This window comes from Zalophus californianus, chromosome 2 (assembly GCF_009762305.2).
Source record: "Zalophus californianus isolate mZalCal1 chromosome 2, mZalCal1.pri.v2, whole genome shotgun sequence".
Taxonomy (NCBI): domain Eukaryota; kingdom Metazoa; phylum Chordata; class Mammalia; order Carnivora; family Otariidae; genus Zalophus; species Zalophus californianus.
This window is the reverse complement of record NC_045596.1, coordinates 123,667,789-123,684,439: the sequence shown is the minus strand read 5'-3', so window position 1 is coordinate 123,684,439 and position 16,651 is coordinate 123,667,789. Positions and strand designations below refer to the sequence as shown.

The following is a 16,651-nucleotide window of genomic DNA, read 5'->3' as shown; positions in this document are numbered from 1 at the left end:
CAACTCACTCTTCATAGTAGCCAGCACCAGAAAGGACATCCTTCCATATGAAGGTACTAGCTCAACTAGAGACCTCAATCCACGAAACCCACCACAGTCTGTAACCAAAGCCAGCCTACACGTAAGCAAAGAAAAGTGCTACACTTACTAGGATACAGTCTCCTCCCTAGCTACTAAAGATGCTGAAAATTCCTATGATGGGCAATTCACTGCTTCCTGATCTCTTTTTAAATTTACGTAGCTTTCCTCCCCTTGCTACAAAAGCATTATGTGTTCATTTGAGTCAAGTTAGAAAAAAAAAAAAGCAGATGTGGGGAGAACTTTTAAGAGAGAAACTCCCTATTTTCTTTTTAAACAATAATCATAACAAGAGAGGGGGAAAATATAAGATACCAGTTTCTAGGGTGAACTGACTGCCCCTGGCCAAGAAGGGTTGGGAGCAGTAAACTCGAGAGCCTCCCTCAAGGGTTGGAGAAGACGCAAAAAGGACAGAAAATGAGATAAAGGGGGAGGTGAAGACAAGGCTTCCCTATGGCTGCTATCTTCTAATTCCTAGATATGTGCCAAATTTCACAGAAATTTGTTAAAAAACTGTTTAAGATGATTAATTTTCTGAACCTCAGACAAATCACTCATGGTATGTTGTTGTACACTAAGCCACAAATCAAACTTAAAGGGCTCCCAGCAAAATGTGTTCATCAGCTTTTCCTAAAAAGCAATCATGGAACCAACAGCCAAGTAATTTAAAGTACCAAGTAGTTGTCTATGGGCAACCTCAAACTGTTTGCACAATTTAAAGGAAGCAAGTTATTTCACTGACAAGCATACAAATGGTTACCAGTGAGCGCACCAGTGTCTAGAGCTGACATGCAGTACAAGGCTATAAATGAGAGTGGGAGTCTACTGCCTAATGACTGCAAGCAACTAGCATCAAGTCTGGGTAGGCATGAAGCTGCTGCCCAAAAACAGCTCTGGGCAGCAACCGGGAAAGATGGGTTGGGACTTACTCTTCAGGATAAACTAAGCCAAGCTTCTCATCAGATGGGACAGAAGGATCTCCTGCCCTTCTGGCCCGCCAGAGCCCAGCGTGAGTTGTACCTTGGGATACTAACATTCCCAACCACACAGAGATATTCTATGATGCTGCCATCTTGGAGGTGGGGATGTGCTGGCAGGAAAGGGGGCGGGCCCTTTTCATTTGCAATCTATGGAGGAAGCAGATAGCAATGGCGGGTATTTCTTAAGAGATTTTCTTTTGTGGCAGGGAACCTAAAAGGATTACTTGTCAAGAACCTGTTCTATCATTTACAATTGAAGAAAATCTGTTTAGAGAAAGCCGCTTTATTGAAGAAAAAAAAAAATGACTTGGGAACATCTGAAATACCTTGACCTATGATGTAATGTCCTCCAAGGAGACTGAGCTAGCAATTCTTCACTGGCAATGAAGTCACCCATCACCTTCCTGAGTGTACAGGTAAGTAATAGCTCCAGATTGATTGACTGCAATGAATAATCCCAAGTCATAAACATCAGCAGAAACCCAAGAAATCCAATTCTGCTGTATTGTTTTCTACCTGTCAGAGGCTACATCTGTGTTTACACATTGCCTCCATCTGAATCTCGGCTGCTGTAGGTTTTCCTCTGCAAATTTGCTTTCCCGTGGCTAGGGTCATGGCATTTCTGTACGGCAGACCTACTGGGGTCCTGATGTGATCCACATACATTTGTCCGTGTTTTAAGACACAAGATAAGGCAAGTGTACATTTTGGAATGAAGAATCACTACCCTGGATTAAAACCAGGCAGGCCAGGCACTGCCTCCTTTTTAAAGCCCTAGGTAGAGTTTTAATGACCCCACAGCAATTTTGGTTTCATCAAAAGGAATCTTAGTCAGTATTTATGCAGAGCCTACTATATTCAGTACTGTACAGCTTGTGTGCAGAGGTCATGGATTAAAAAAAAAGAAGAAACAAAAACACCACACAATGAAAACCACATTTACCAATTCTAAGGAAACAAAGAAAAATGCTATAAAGAGAAAATGGTGAGATTAATTCTGTGAAGTTCCTAGAGGAAGACTCGTTAATCTTCATAAGGAAAAAGGAAGATGGACCAAAAACAAAGCACAGTTGCTTAACAGACATTCAATGATAGAAAGAAATAAGATTTCTAAGAAGAAGGCATTTTTATAAATACATAATATTTTATTTCCCATTTTAAGAACTATGTCAAGATCACTAAAAAGTTCAAAGAGTTATAAAACCCAATTTCTATCATCAATAATTTTATACTCTATCTTGGAGTGAGGGAAAGACAGTGTTATGGACTGAATGTTTGTGTCCCTTCAAAATTTTTATGTTGAAACCCTACGCTTCCCCCCGCCCCACCGTGTCCTGCTATTAGGAAGTGGGGCCTTTGGAAAGTAATTAGGATTCAATGATGTCATGAGAGTAGAATCCTCATGAATGGAATTAGGTGTCCTTGTAAGAGTCACAAAGCCAGCACTCCACAAATTAGAAGCAGGCTCTCACCAGAACCTGGCATGAGGACACCCTAATCTTGGAAATCTAACCTCCAGAACTGTGGGAAATAAGTTTCTGTCATTTATATGCCACTCAACATATTTTTGTTATCACAGCCTGAACGGACTAAAATACACAAATAGGCAGACAGGCAGATAGAGACTTTGATATGAATATACAGATACACACACACCACTTAAATATCAACTAACACTAAAAGGTAAATATTACCTAATACTAGAAGGCAATATTTTCCCCATGTCCAGCATCAGGTATAGACAGAAAGATACTGAGAATCTTCCTATAGACTACAGCACTAGAGAAAGCTTCCTGAAAGTCGAAACTAAATTAGACCCTAAAGATAGGTCATATCGCCTTGAGCAAAGAAAGGGGGCAATATTTCAGGCAGAGTAAATTAAAGTATGGCGGAGCCACTCAGGGGGACTTCAAGACAGCAAACACACCATCCCAGAAGAGTTTTAAAAAAAAAGGCAAGAAGAGATATCACTCACCCTAATTACACTCCTCAGGGAAGCTGTTTACAATCCACACATGCCTGGTACCAGGGAGATGAGAGGGGCATTCTGTTAGAAATGCATACTTGGAGCCCGCCCCTCAAGCCTCAATGTCACTCTGGGGTGGGGCCCAGCAGTGGGGGCTTCACAAGCCCTCCAGGTGATCTTGCTAAAAGTGCTCAAGCTTGAGACACACTCCTCACTTCATGATAAATCTGAACCGAAATATGCTTACAAGAAAAGCCTTCAAAAGATACATAAGAAACACTCTCTATAATTAAGAGAAATATCCATGCATTTTATCCATTGCACAGGAAAAAAAAAAATTTCTTGAAGTAGGAGAAAGTCTACCTTATAACACAAATCTCCTTTCCAGACTTGCTTCAACTACTTATTTTCTCTTCTCCCTTTTTGACCTGTGTTGGAGTGCTTTCCATGACATTTTAAAATTTGTATGAATAGGAAGCTGGAGAATTCACTCCTCATTTGATTTATGACCAAAAATATCAAGCCCTTCATGTTTCAGGCATGAACGTGCTATGAATTGAGCATTGGCTCTATCATGGCTCATAATGTCACTTTCCTACAGAACCACTCCGGAAGAAGTAGGACTAACTAAGCTGCTCTCCACTATGATACACGCGTAGTGAAAGAAATAATTAGAAATCTGGTTTTTGCTTTAATGCACACACATGTGCCCACATGAACCCATGCAAATTCTACCCCCCGAGGGCCCAGGATTAAATTCTTGGTTCCTATGTAACCATTGTCACTGGTGCTTGGAGTACTAAAGTGAAAAGAGAATTTTTAATCTAGAAAAAGAATAATAAAAATGACAAGCATGTTTGAGTAATATGCAATTTAAGTCTACAATACACAGTCTCTGGCATATGAATATACATATATTACAATCTTGGGGAAAAAGATCTCATCTGGAGAATGTTTCCATACTTTGAGTTTCACTTGCAGTTTCAGTTAGATTTTCCGTCTTTAGGTCACCCCCAAATTTTAGCATACCAAAATTCTCCCAGCCTCTTTTAATACTTAATTAAGTTCATAATGATTTCATGTGAATCCAGCAGTAACTATAAAAAGTCAAGTAATGTGAGGGACACTTTCCAATTCCATTTAAAGTCCCAAGAATGCCCAGCTAGGGTTGGATGACATCATTATCTGTGACTTATTTTAGGCAACTTTGATTTAAAAAAAAAAAAAAATTTTTTTAACTTTGAAGACTAGACGCCCAAATACTCTCAGGCTGAATTATAAATGTATTTTTGGATGTAATGTGATTGACTAAACAAGTAATGGCATGTAATTAATAGTAGGGTTCTTTTTTTTTTTTTTTTGGTTCTCCAAGCATTTGTTTGAAATTTGATGCTCTTTCGATGATGTCCCAAACCACCACCAATCTGCATTTATTCCACAGCTTGGTCAGCACAAAAAGACAAACCATGTAGTCAGACCAGGTCCATGATATTGTTTGTATTAGTATTATTTGTTTTTTTTTTAAGATTTTTTATTGATTTATTTGACAGAGAGAAAGACAGCAAGAGAGGGAACACAAGCAGGGGGAGTGGGAGAGGGAGAAGCAGGCTTCCCACTGAGCAGGGAGCCCGATGCGGGGCTCGATCCCAGGACCCTGGGATTATGACCTGAGCCGAAGGCAGACGCTGAACGACTGAGCCACCCAGGAGCCCCAAAATTTGATGCTCTTTCGATGTCCCAAACCACCACCAATCTGCATTTATTCCACAGCTTGGTCAGCGCAGAAAGACAAACCATGTAGTCAGACCAGGTCCATGATATTGTTTGTATTAGTATTATTTGTCCTGACATACCTGAGCTGATCTGCACATGCCTGTCACTAAACCCAACTGAGAAGATAAAATCAGGTATTTCATCCATCAATTGTCAAATATGCAAGGTGTTATGGAGAAGACAGAGAACACCAGCATAAAGCTCTTGAAAATTCAGACAACTAAAATATCATTCTACAGATAGTTTCAAGAGTCTATGGATCACAATGCATGCATTCTCCTATGTCTAAAAGTTTGCATTACTACTGAGAAAACATCCTGAGTACCTGAGTAGGACAATAACAAATTTCCTTCATGCAACCCAAAACTGCCACAAATTAAACTCAGAACAGATATGAAATAGCACCCACCCACATTTCCACACTGGGAACAGAGATGCTTTCAAGGAAGGCCTCCTTATGCGCCATCCTCCCTTAAGCAGTCCCACTGATTAGAGAACAGAGGTCCTTAGACCTAACACTTTAGAACCCACTCGCCATGTGAACTTTAAAATGAAGGTCATGGCCCTCCTTTCCTCAGCACCAAACAGAAGCACCACTACTTACACAGGGGATGCCCAGTCCCCAAAGCTGCCCCCATCGGCGAGAAGGTGGTTTTTGTCTGGTCCAGGAGGCCCGTGGACGGCTGCAGTCGTGGGAGATGGAGAGGACAGTGAATCTAGATTCCCGGTAGGGGTGTCCTCCTTAGAAAGGTTAGCACTGTCACCTAGGGAGGAAAAAAATAGCATGAACTTCCAAACACGTACTCAAAAGGGAAAAAACAGGAGCCCCTGGGTGGCTCAGTCGTTAAGCATCTGCTTCAGCTCAGGTCATGATCCCAGGTCCTGCGATCAAGTCCCACATCGGGCTCCCTGCTCAGCGGGAAGCCTGCTTCTCCCTCTCCCACTCCCCCTGCTTGTGTTCCCTCTCTCGCTGTGTCTCTCTCTGTCAAATAAATAAATAAAATCTTTAAAAAAAAAAAAAGGGAAAAAACAACTCCACTAATAATTATGTGGCATCATTTGATTACTTAAATCAAATTAAAACCAAAATTACACTTACAATTCACCCTGAGATTATTTGGGTGTCCTCTCCTTAAAGCTTTTGTTTTTGTTTTGAACCAAAGATGCTTAAACTAAATCATAGATAATACACAGTGAGGGGTGTTTTCCCCACAAGAAAATGCAATAATCAAAATCAGATCCAATGGAAGATGAGAGCCTTAATGGCGGCCACAATGACTTCCTAATCTCTAAGGTGAGCAGTTATAAGTCAATGATAACCCCAAGAATAATTCAGAGCAGTACACCAGCCCCAACGTGGCCAACCTCTCCCTTTCTAGTCACCTAATGTTTCTTTAAGACACTGCCAGTCACCACTTCGTGTGTAATAAAGTCGACAACTCTAAAGGGACCTTGTCTTCCGAGCTGGGGTCTTGGATTACAACTTAATAGTCCAATTTATGAAAATCCCAGACATAGAGAAACTTCCATTTCTCTGTGAACATTAGGGAGGATGTTATAGAAGAATCAGGCACCTGCAATGACTGCAGGGAGGACTTTAAACCAAAACTAAAAAGCATTTTTTAAATGGGTTACATGATTTATCATTCACAGAGGACCATTTTATGGAATACGTTTAGTATCATTTGTACATATTACGAGCTGGGGTGAAAAAATGGAGAGAATGGAAAAGAGAGCTCACAAGAGCAGCTGTTTTCCTCAACTGGTCTCCTTATCTTCCTGGTGCTCCTACCATAACATACCAGAACAGCAGCCATCAGAGCTGGGACCCTCTGGCCACATTCATAGTCCCCATCAAAATATTAACTGCTCCAAGGTGCCTTGCAGAGGTAGCAATATTCTATCAAGAGGCACTGGTTTGACCTTTATTTTACAGATGATGGGTCACAACAGTAGATCAAGAAACTGCCATGGAAGCAGATGATACACAACCTGAAGGACCAGACTCCAGCCACAAACAGCTTCTAGCTGATTAAACCTTCATTTTTCCTTAAGTCCATTAGTCCCAGGTCTAGAAAGAGAGTATGCATGAACGCCAGGAATAGCAAGGAACTTGCTCTCAGAACACCATCTCAGATGGATTTCCAATTCTACTAATAATGAGCACAAGAGAAATTCTGGGCTCTGATTAAGCTAGATCCCAAGATGCTAACCTTGAAAATTGATTGTAGGAGATAACTCTTATTTAATTCTGACCCAGCTTACAACTCAGGCTAAGAGAGAGGATCTTAGAAATGGAGATCTAGAAAAGTTGAATTCAGGGAGGTAGGAGTTACAGATGGTGGTGATGGCTGGAAAAAGGAATTCTTGAGGGGAAGAATGAAGGGGGGGGGAATCGGAGGGGGAGATGAACCGTTGGAGACTATGGACTCTGAAAAACAAACTGAGGGTTCTAGAGCGGTGGGGGGTGGGGTATGGGTATTAAAGAGGGCACGTTCTGCATGGAGCACTGGGTGTTATACGCAAACAATGAATTATGGAACACTACATCAAAAACTAATGATGTAATGTATGGTGATTAACATAATTAAAAAAAAGGAATTCTTTATGGGGGTAGTTAGGAGGAACTACCAGGATGATCATGGGCAGAAGATTCTGGTAAACGAGAGTTTTCTGAGCTTTTTCTTTCCTCAAGTGTGTTGTCATCGGGGAAGGTGAGAGAGAAGTTGCAACAAGAGATGAATGCAACCTCTGTGGGCAGGTCTTCTCCCTGCTCTCAGTGTCCCTGTGAAGGCTTGCTCGGTGCCCATTTGCAAATGTGCAGTCTAGAATACTATATGATTCCTCTTTTGGTGAAGTCACTTTTTCCATAGCCCTTCACCACAAAAGTATTTAGCTAATCGGAGTAACTCAGCCCCAAATACATGGGCCAGCTTTCAGGCAAAGAAACCATAACCACTGATAGGATTTCCTTTTGATTTATTTTCATTCTGGGCTACAGTCCACTTTGAAACTAAGGCTACTTCTCCTCCTATGTCTGGATAGTTCAAATCCATCCAGTTCTGTTCTGTGAATACGCCCAAGAACGAGGGGCTGGAGCTCTAGCTTCCCCAGGAACTCCTGAACAGGTACCTATACAATAGCTGCCAAATCGGGGCTTGGCTAGAAGTAGCAAAATATGGTCAGCTCTGAAGCAGAGCAGGATCACCGCAACAGTGAGTCAGACAGAGGCAGCTTCCCAGCCAGCAGGCTGGATCCCGGCCCTCTGCTCTCTGGGCCTCATGCCCTGTCTCTAGGGCAGGGCATGACATAGCAAAAACAGCAAATGAGAGTCTGGGACCAGTTATTCCCTGACTCATTCCTACAAGGAGAAGCCTTTCAATGAGAAGCAACTTTGGGGAAGTGAGAAGCAAGGGTCTAATGTTACTTCCAAAAGATGCCTGAAATGTTTTTACAACCAGACACACTAGCTCATCCACAGTGCCTCAGATCCTTTTCCCCAGCAGACCGACACAGCACAAACGGCCATTCAACATATTAAATGCCTTCTATTATGAGAATTTCTCTCTCCTGTCCTGCCAAACAGTAGCCATCTGAACCCTCAAGTGAAAAGAATGTTGGTAGAAGGGAATATGTTTACACAAACTGATCAAATGAACAGATACCTCACCCTACTTTCTGTGCGCACAGATTTCCTTTCTCCTTCACTGTTCTGGAATGAGCTTATCTATTTGAGCATCACTGAATTCAAGAAAACGGGCACAGAACATCTCAGGCACATAAACATTAAGTACTTATAACCATTTCTGAAACTTTAGTTCCCCCAAATCAAACCAGGACTTTTTAACTAGTATGAAAATAATAAAAATTTTTCCAAAAAAAAACCTCTACGTCCAAATGATTTCTGGGCTAAAGATTTTAAAGCCTATGAAACTGATTTGTACTTGAGAATTAAAGTCAGATACTCTCATCGTTTCTCACCTTCCATTTCTTCTGAGTGTCACACAACCTCTTCCCATAGGTGCTACCCTTTAACAGGCACCCAGAGACAGACAAATCACCTGTGAGTAAAAAGGCTGTTCTGGTAAGTGAGCAGAAATGGTGCTGAAGGACTTTCATTATGAAGAGACTCCCAGAGAAGAAACTCACTAGAAATAGAACTACCACCACCTAGAAGAGAAAACGAGTTCTTCACAGCATCCAGCTTCATTCCCACCTTCTCCACAAAGCACTTGCCAGCTACCTGTTCCACTTCTTCTCTCCTTTCTCACAACGAGATGCAGCAAGCAAGTTTGCATTCGCTATCCTCTAATGGTTTCATGACCTGGTTTTAATTCCTCATTTCCATTATGCATTTTTTGAGGGTGGAGACCAGGCCTCAGTCTCGGTAATTCTTAGAGGACATAATGCAGGGCCAGGCAAACCAGGAATCTTCAGGAAATACTGTGGACTCACTGCCACATGAAATATTATGAATATGGAAAGCCAGTGCCTCTAGGAACGAAGGAGGAGAAAAACAAAATCTATAAGCCTCAAAGTATTGTTACAAAATCTGCACACAGCTTCCATTATCATCTTCTCCCCTTTGAAGCCACAAATATCTTTCACCTTCTTTATTCAATCAATAAAGTATTTCCTAAGCCTCTATTTACGTACAAGGCACATCACGGCTGCTGAGTTATAAAGCTGAAGAATCAGTCCCTAACCCAAAGGTGCTCACAGTACAGTGCTGAGGACAGTAAGGTAAAGACAAACACAGCAGAAGGTGGTGTCAGCCATACTACGATTTTATCAAGCAGCTTTGAGATCCACAGAAAGAAGTTTCCAAACCTGCCAGTGGTGGAGGGAGAAAGACATGGGAATCAGGCAACAGAAAAAGGAAGAAATTACTGCCAAACTTGCAAGGTAAGAACCCCTGATAGAGCAAATATCATGGTTGAAAGCATAGAAACAAGAGAGAATGTGGCAGTTTCCAGAGCTATGGATGGTTGGATTTAGCTGGAGAATAAGGGCAAAGGTGGAGAGTAAGAATACGAAGTGGGGTGATACATGAAACATTAAGGTACCTGACTTTGTTCCATAGGCGTTGGGAAGTTATTGCAGGGGTGAAGTACTAAAGTGACAAGATCCAGAGAATGGATTCAAGAGATATTCAGTAGCACAGTCAACTAGAACTCTGTGAATAAAGGTGAAGGGTGGGAGAGGAACCTAACATGACCCTCAAGTTCTTGGCTTAGTCAACAAGGCGAACGGTAGAATTATAGGAAGTAAAAAGCAAGGAACAAATTGGGTGTGAGAGATAATAAGACCAGTTGTAGACATCTTGGGCTACAGGTGTCAATAAAAAATCCAGGTGAAAATACCCAGAGGAGAGCTGGTTATACAACCCCTGAGCTCAGGAAAGAGGTTGGGGACAGCTGTCTTGAGTTGAGTGTCACATAGGTAGAACTGAAGTCACGGCACTGGATGGAGTACACAAAGGAAGAGATGTAGAAATGTAAGAGAACCTTGGAGAAGCCTCAGATGCAAGGAGCAGGCTTCTCCTTAAAGCAAGATTATTGGCAGGGGTGGCGCTGGCGGTGACTGTTGCTGTCGTCATGATGATAAATACGAAGTCATTTTGCAAATATTTAGGATTCCCTCACAGGCATACGTTTTCATAAAAAGTGGGCAAAAAAGCATGCAAGAAGTCATGCCTTTCATGATGGCTACTACATTTCACTATTTAGTCTGATTTTTTTTTTTAAGACCCTGCGGACATGAACAGTGTTTTATTTTCATGATAGACTGAAACTTCAAAGACTGGCAGAAAATTAGAGCAAGAGGAAACAAGAACTTGACAGCTGTACCATATCTAACAATGCAGAGGACGTTCATCTCGTTAATTTTTTTATTATATTATGTTAATCACCATACAGTATATCATTAGTTTTTGATGTAGTGTTCCATGATTCATTGTTTGCATATAACACCCAGTGCTCCATGCAGAACGTGCCCTCTTTAATACCCATCACCAGGCTAATAGATGGACAGACTTTCACGCTAGTAGTTGAACTTTCTTGTTCTGATGACGACAAATGATTCTCCCTACTCATCTCTGGTCATTTCATGTAAGTAGAAGTGCTTCTGCATTGTTGGAGGGAACAAGGCTTTGAGTTTCCACTTCCATTTCATTCATTTCCTTCTTGTCTTCCTCTCAAATATACTTCCTAACTGTTAAGAAGTCAGGGATAGTTCCCTTTGAATCTCTTCCCTGCTGTTTTCCACGTTAGCCTAAAATGTGTGCCTCCATTAAGGAACCAGAGAAGTTTTAGGTTATTCCTCAGGAATGAATTGTCTCCACAGCAGCAAGAATATTCCATGTTTTTCTCTCTTAAACATCCTGCTTTATGTATTAGAAGTAAGGAAGAAAAGGAAAGTGGGACAGAAAAAAAGCATAGAAAGAAAAGATCCAGTGTACTAATTGAACGTCATTCTAGTGAGCCTCACAGTTGTGCATCTGGGCTCACTGGAAGTCAACCGCAGACCACACCTACATCTCCACTGACACACACGTACGCCCCATGTCAGGTTGGGGGAATCGTAGGTACTTCTAAATATCAAACAGTTCATCACTAGGATCAAAGAAGCATTTACTGAGAATAAAGTAACTGCACTTATAACACCACGGCAACACTTTTATAATAAAGGCTGGTCAGGAAATTTCCACTCAAGAGGGCAATGAAAATTTAAGTGTAAATTAAATATGCTGTCACCACCAACAACAACAAAATGATAAAATAATATTTTTAAAATAAATACAAAGCTATAACCGCACTCCACATTTTGTTAGACCTATCTGTGAAACAGAAGGGGAACACAGTTTCAGAGGTCAGTGGGAGCATAAACCATACTCCTAGAGCCATAAACCTGGCTCTAGGACCTATGAAAACCAGACAGACATTTAAATCCTGTGATGTTCCAAGTACCTGTAATCCACCAGGCATGGGGCAAGGGGCTAGAACCAGGCTCACCATGTGGAACTGGGGGTTGGGAGAGCTCTTCACACTAAATGGAAGCCCAAAATCTATGACTGAGTTCCCCACTTGCCTGGGAAACCAGACGTGACGTGCCTACCCCTCCCATCCCATCCCCAGGATGTGATTTATGAGCAGGAATAAGACCTGGTTGTGAAACAAAGCATTTAGGTTGAGGCAAGAGCCAGAGAGGGAGTAGAAAAGAGAAAGAGAGAGAAGGAGGTTCCAACTCATCACAACCATAACTACACACACAAAATCCTCCTTTATGAGAGAATTATACAATTCTAAAACACAAAGAAAACTAAGACAGCAAACTCAACAAATACAAAAATATTTAGAGCTTTGTAATATAGAATGAAAGTGAAATTGCCAACATCCAGGTCCCAAAAGAAGAAATAAATTGAGAGGAAGGGATACTTAAAGAAACAACAACTAATTCCTCAAAATTAAAGGAACTTCAGAGACCTCAATTCAAAGAACTCCGAGTGCCAAACAGGGGAATAAAAGAAATATTACACAAAGGAAAGACATTTCATACTCATGGATTAGAAGAACAAGTATTATTAAATGTCTATACTTATCCAAACCAATCTACAGATTCAATGCAATCCCTATCAAAATACCAACAGCATTTTTCACAGATCTAGAACAAACAATCCTAAAATTTATATGGAACCACAAAAGACCCCAAATAGACAAAGCTGTCTTGAAAAAGAAAAGCAAAGCTGGAGGCATCACAATTCCAGACTCCAACTTATATTACAAAGCTGTAATAATCAAAAATATGGTACTGACACAGAAATAGACACACAGATCAATGGAATAATATAGAAAACCCAGAAATAAAGCAACAGTTATATGGTCAATTAATCTTCAACAAAGCAGAAAAGACTATCCAAAGGGCAAAAGATATTCTTTTCAACAAATGGTGCTGGAAAAATTGGACAGCAACATGCAAAAGAAAGAAACTGGACCACTTTCTTATACCATACACAAAAATAAATTCAAAATGGATTAAAGACTTAAATATGAGACCTGAAAACATAAAAATCCTAAAAGAAAACACAGGTAGTAACTTTTTTGACATTGGCCAAAGCAACTTTTTTCTAAGTATGTCTCCTGAGGCAAGGAAAGCAAAAGCAAATATAAATTATTGGGACTACATCAAAATAACTTTCTGCACAGTCAAGTAAACAACAAAACTAAAAGGCACCCTGTGGAATGGGAGAAGATATTGGCAAATGACACATCCGATAAAGGGTTAGTATCCAAAATATATAAAGAACTTATAAAATTCAACACCCCAAAAACAAATAATCCAATTAAAAATGAGCGGAAAACATGAAACAGATATTTCTCCAAAGAAGACAACCAGATGTCCAACAGACACAAAAAAAAGATGTTCATCATCACTTACCATCAGGGAAATGCAAATCAAAAGTACAATGAGATATCACCTCACACCTATCAGAATGGCTAAAATCAACAACACAAAAAAAAACAGGTGTTAGTGAGGATGTGGAGAAAGGGGAACCCTCCCGCACTGTTGGTGAGAATGCAAACTGGTGCAGCCACTGTGGAAAACAGTATGGAGGTTCCTCAAAAAATTAAAAATAGAACTACCCTATGATCCAGTAATCACACTATTTACCAAAAGAATACAAAAACACTAATTCAAAGAGATACATGCACCTCCATGTTTATAGTAACATTTACAATAGCCAAGATATGGAAGCAGCCCAAGTGTCCATCAAGTGATGAATGGATAGAGATTTTATATATATATTATATATATATAATATATATATTATATATATGGAATATATATATAGACTATATATAATATATATGGAATATATATATATGAATATTATTCAGCCACAAAAAAAGAATATAAAAAGAATAAAATCTTGCCATTTGCAACAACATGGATGGAGCTGGAGAGTATAATACTAAGTGAAAAAACCAGAGAAAGACAAATACCATATGGTTTCACTCATATGTGGAATTTAAGAAACAAATGAGCAAAGGTTAAAAAAAAGGGTGGGGGGAGACAAACCAAGAAACAGACTCTTAACAATAGCAAACAAACTGATGGTTACCAGAGAGGAGGGGTGGGGAGATGGATGAAATTGGTGATGGGGATTAAGGAGTACACTTGTTACCATGAGCACTGGGTGACATATGGGATTATTGAATCACTGTATTGTACACCTGAAAGTAAAATAACACTGTATGGTAACTGGAATTAAAATTAAAATTTAAAAGTAATGAAAGTAATGAAAGGAAAGAAAGGAAAGGAAGGAAAGGAAGGGAAGGAAGAAAAGAAAGAAAAGAAAAGAAAAGAAAAGAAAAGAAAAGAAAAGAAAAGAAAAGAAAAAAGAAAAGAAAAGAAATAAGAAAAGAAAAGAAAAGAAAATATTGCATATAAAATACATTATTGCAAACTTTGAGAATATCAAATACAAAGAAAAAAACAAAAAGCTTCCTGATATAAAAAGCAGATCATACAAAAAAAGAACCAGACTGACATCAGAGTTCTCAACAGCAACTCTGAATGCACAATAATGAAGTAATATTTTTAAAGTATTAAAGAATTTTGAGCAAAGAATTATATATTCAAAATGCCAACCTGCCATTCAAATGTGAGACCATAATAAATGTATTATTAGACATAAAAATACACAAGGTTTGCCACACAAAGAACTACATTGATGAACACTCTTAAAGAAAATAGTTAAGTGTTTAAATAAAAGAAATAATACGGGATGTTCAACAAACTTGATAATGTGTATTGTTACCTTCTAAAAATACTAGGACAAAAGGTAAAAACATAATTAAACTGATAATTAAAACATAATTAAACTGATAATTAAAACATAATTAAACTGAACTAAAATTCTGGAAAATATCAACATGGTAGGGGAGGGGAGCCCAGAGGCAGAGGAGAGGGCATTAAATTCTTTGTCTTATTATAAGGGGTGGGGAGAGAAACACATAATTAAGTTTAAGAAATCAAGAGATATATGAGACATCCCAAAATAAGAGCAAACACCTTAGGAACAAAAACAATATTGGAAACAAAAGGACATTTGCTTTTTTGAAGAAAAAGCAAGCAAGAAAAAACATATCAAAGTTTATTAAATAAAAATTATAAAATGACATAAGTCCTAACATAATGGTAAATACAAAAACATAAGTGGATTAAACTGAACAGTTAAAAGGCAGTGACTTTCCAAATGTATTTTTTAAATCCTACAATATGTTGACTACAAAAAAAAGCTTAAAAAAAGGCTGAAAGTAAAAAAATAACAGATGTAGTAGGTAAATATTATGATAATGATCTCAATAAAGTGAGAGACAAAGAAAGGCATTTTATATTATAAAGGGACAAGATGATCTAACAAGAAGATAAGCACCTAATGATACAGCCTCAAGCAACAAGTGGAACTGTAAGGAAAAACAGAAAAATCAACAATTGTAATTGGAGATTTTAACACACTCCTCTCAGATGCTATCAGGCAGGCCAAAAAAAAAACAGAGAGAGAGAGATATCTGTACTCAACGATACAAAGGTAATCTATTTCACACACACATGCTGCAATACATGGGATATATATTCTTTAAAAACACAAAGAACAGGTGACGGAGCAAGATGGCAGAGGAGTAGGAGACCTAGATTTCATCTGGTCTCAGGAATTCAGCTGAATAGGGATCAAACCATTCTGAACACCTACGAACTCAACAGGAGATCGAAGAGGAGAGTAGCAACAACTCTCTGAACAGAGAAGCAACCACTTACTGGAAGGTAGGACATGCGGAGACGTGAATCCGAGGCGATATTCGGGAGGATCGACGGCGGGGGAGGGGGCCTCCGTGGCCGCTTCTGGCAAGTGATAGAGCCGCGGAGCACAAAATCGGAATTTTGAGAAGTTGGCTCCGCTGACGGACGTCGCTGTGGTGGATAAGCGGGGGGTAGAATCCTCCCAGGACAGTGTGGTCTCAGGACCCTTGGGGTCACAGAAAGACCGGGGGTGCCTGGATGCAGCAGAGCTCCCAGGTATCGGAGCGGGGAAGCTGGCTGCAGAGACGGAGCCGAGACGGGGGCTCTCAGCTTGGGGTTGCCATAAACTGTGATCGGCGGCCCAGTCGGGCCACTGCTCCTCCAGCAGGGACCCAACAAGCAGCAGATCCAGGGAGACTCCCCTTCCTCCCCCGGGAGGAGCGGCACGGGAACGCACCGCAGGGATCTGCTGGGTTTGGAGACTCCACACGGGGTCGGGTGCCAGAGATAGCAACGCTCGGTCATAGGCCGGGTGAGCACGGAGTGCGGCCGGAGACCAGGGACACGGGAGTGACTGCTTTTCTCTGGGGGCGCACTGAGGAGCGGGGCCCCGAGTTCTCAGCTCCTCCAGGCGGAGATTGGGAGGCCACCATTTTCGCCCTGGTCCTCCAAAGCTGTACCGAGAGCTTGCAGGGAACAAAAGCTCCTGAGAGCAAACCCGAGCACCTTGCTCAGACCAGAACGACAAGAGCGGGGCAATTCAGGCTCCGGCAAAGACATTTGGGAACCACAGCAACAGGCCTCTCCCCCAGAAGATCAGCAGGAACAGCCAGCAAGCCAAGATCAAGTTTACTGATCAAGGAGAATGGGAGAACTCCAGCGCTAGGGGAATACTGCACATAGAATTCATGGCTTTTTTTTTTTTTACCATGATTCATTAGTTCATCAAAGTTGATTATTTTAACTGTTTTTTTTTAATTTTTCTTTTTCCCTTTTTCAACCAACATCTTATCAATCCCTTTTTAAAAAAAAACATTTTTTATTTTTCATT

The 16,651-nt window shown here is 40.4% G+C and overlaps 1 protein-coding gene across 2 annotated transcripts in view; it reads right to left on the bottom strand.

Moving 5' to 3' along the window:
- Nucleotides 1-16,651, bottom strand: part of ARHGAP10 (Rho GTPase activating protein 10) — a 341,466-nt gene that overhangs the window by 22,153 nt on the left and 302,662 nt on the right. For both annotated transcript variants that reach the window (XM_027599802.2, XM_027599803.2), the window contains exon 20: nucleotides 5,402-5,561. In XM_027599802.2, the coding sequence (XP_027455603.1) occupies nucleotides 5,402-5,561 (160 nt within the window). The remainder of the gene's footprint in view (nucleotides 1-5,401; nucleotides 5,562-16,651) is intronic.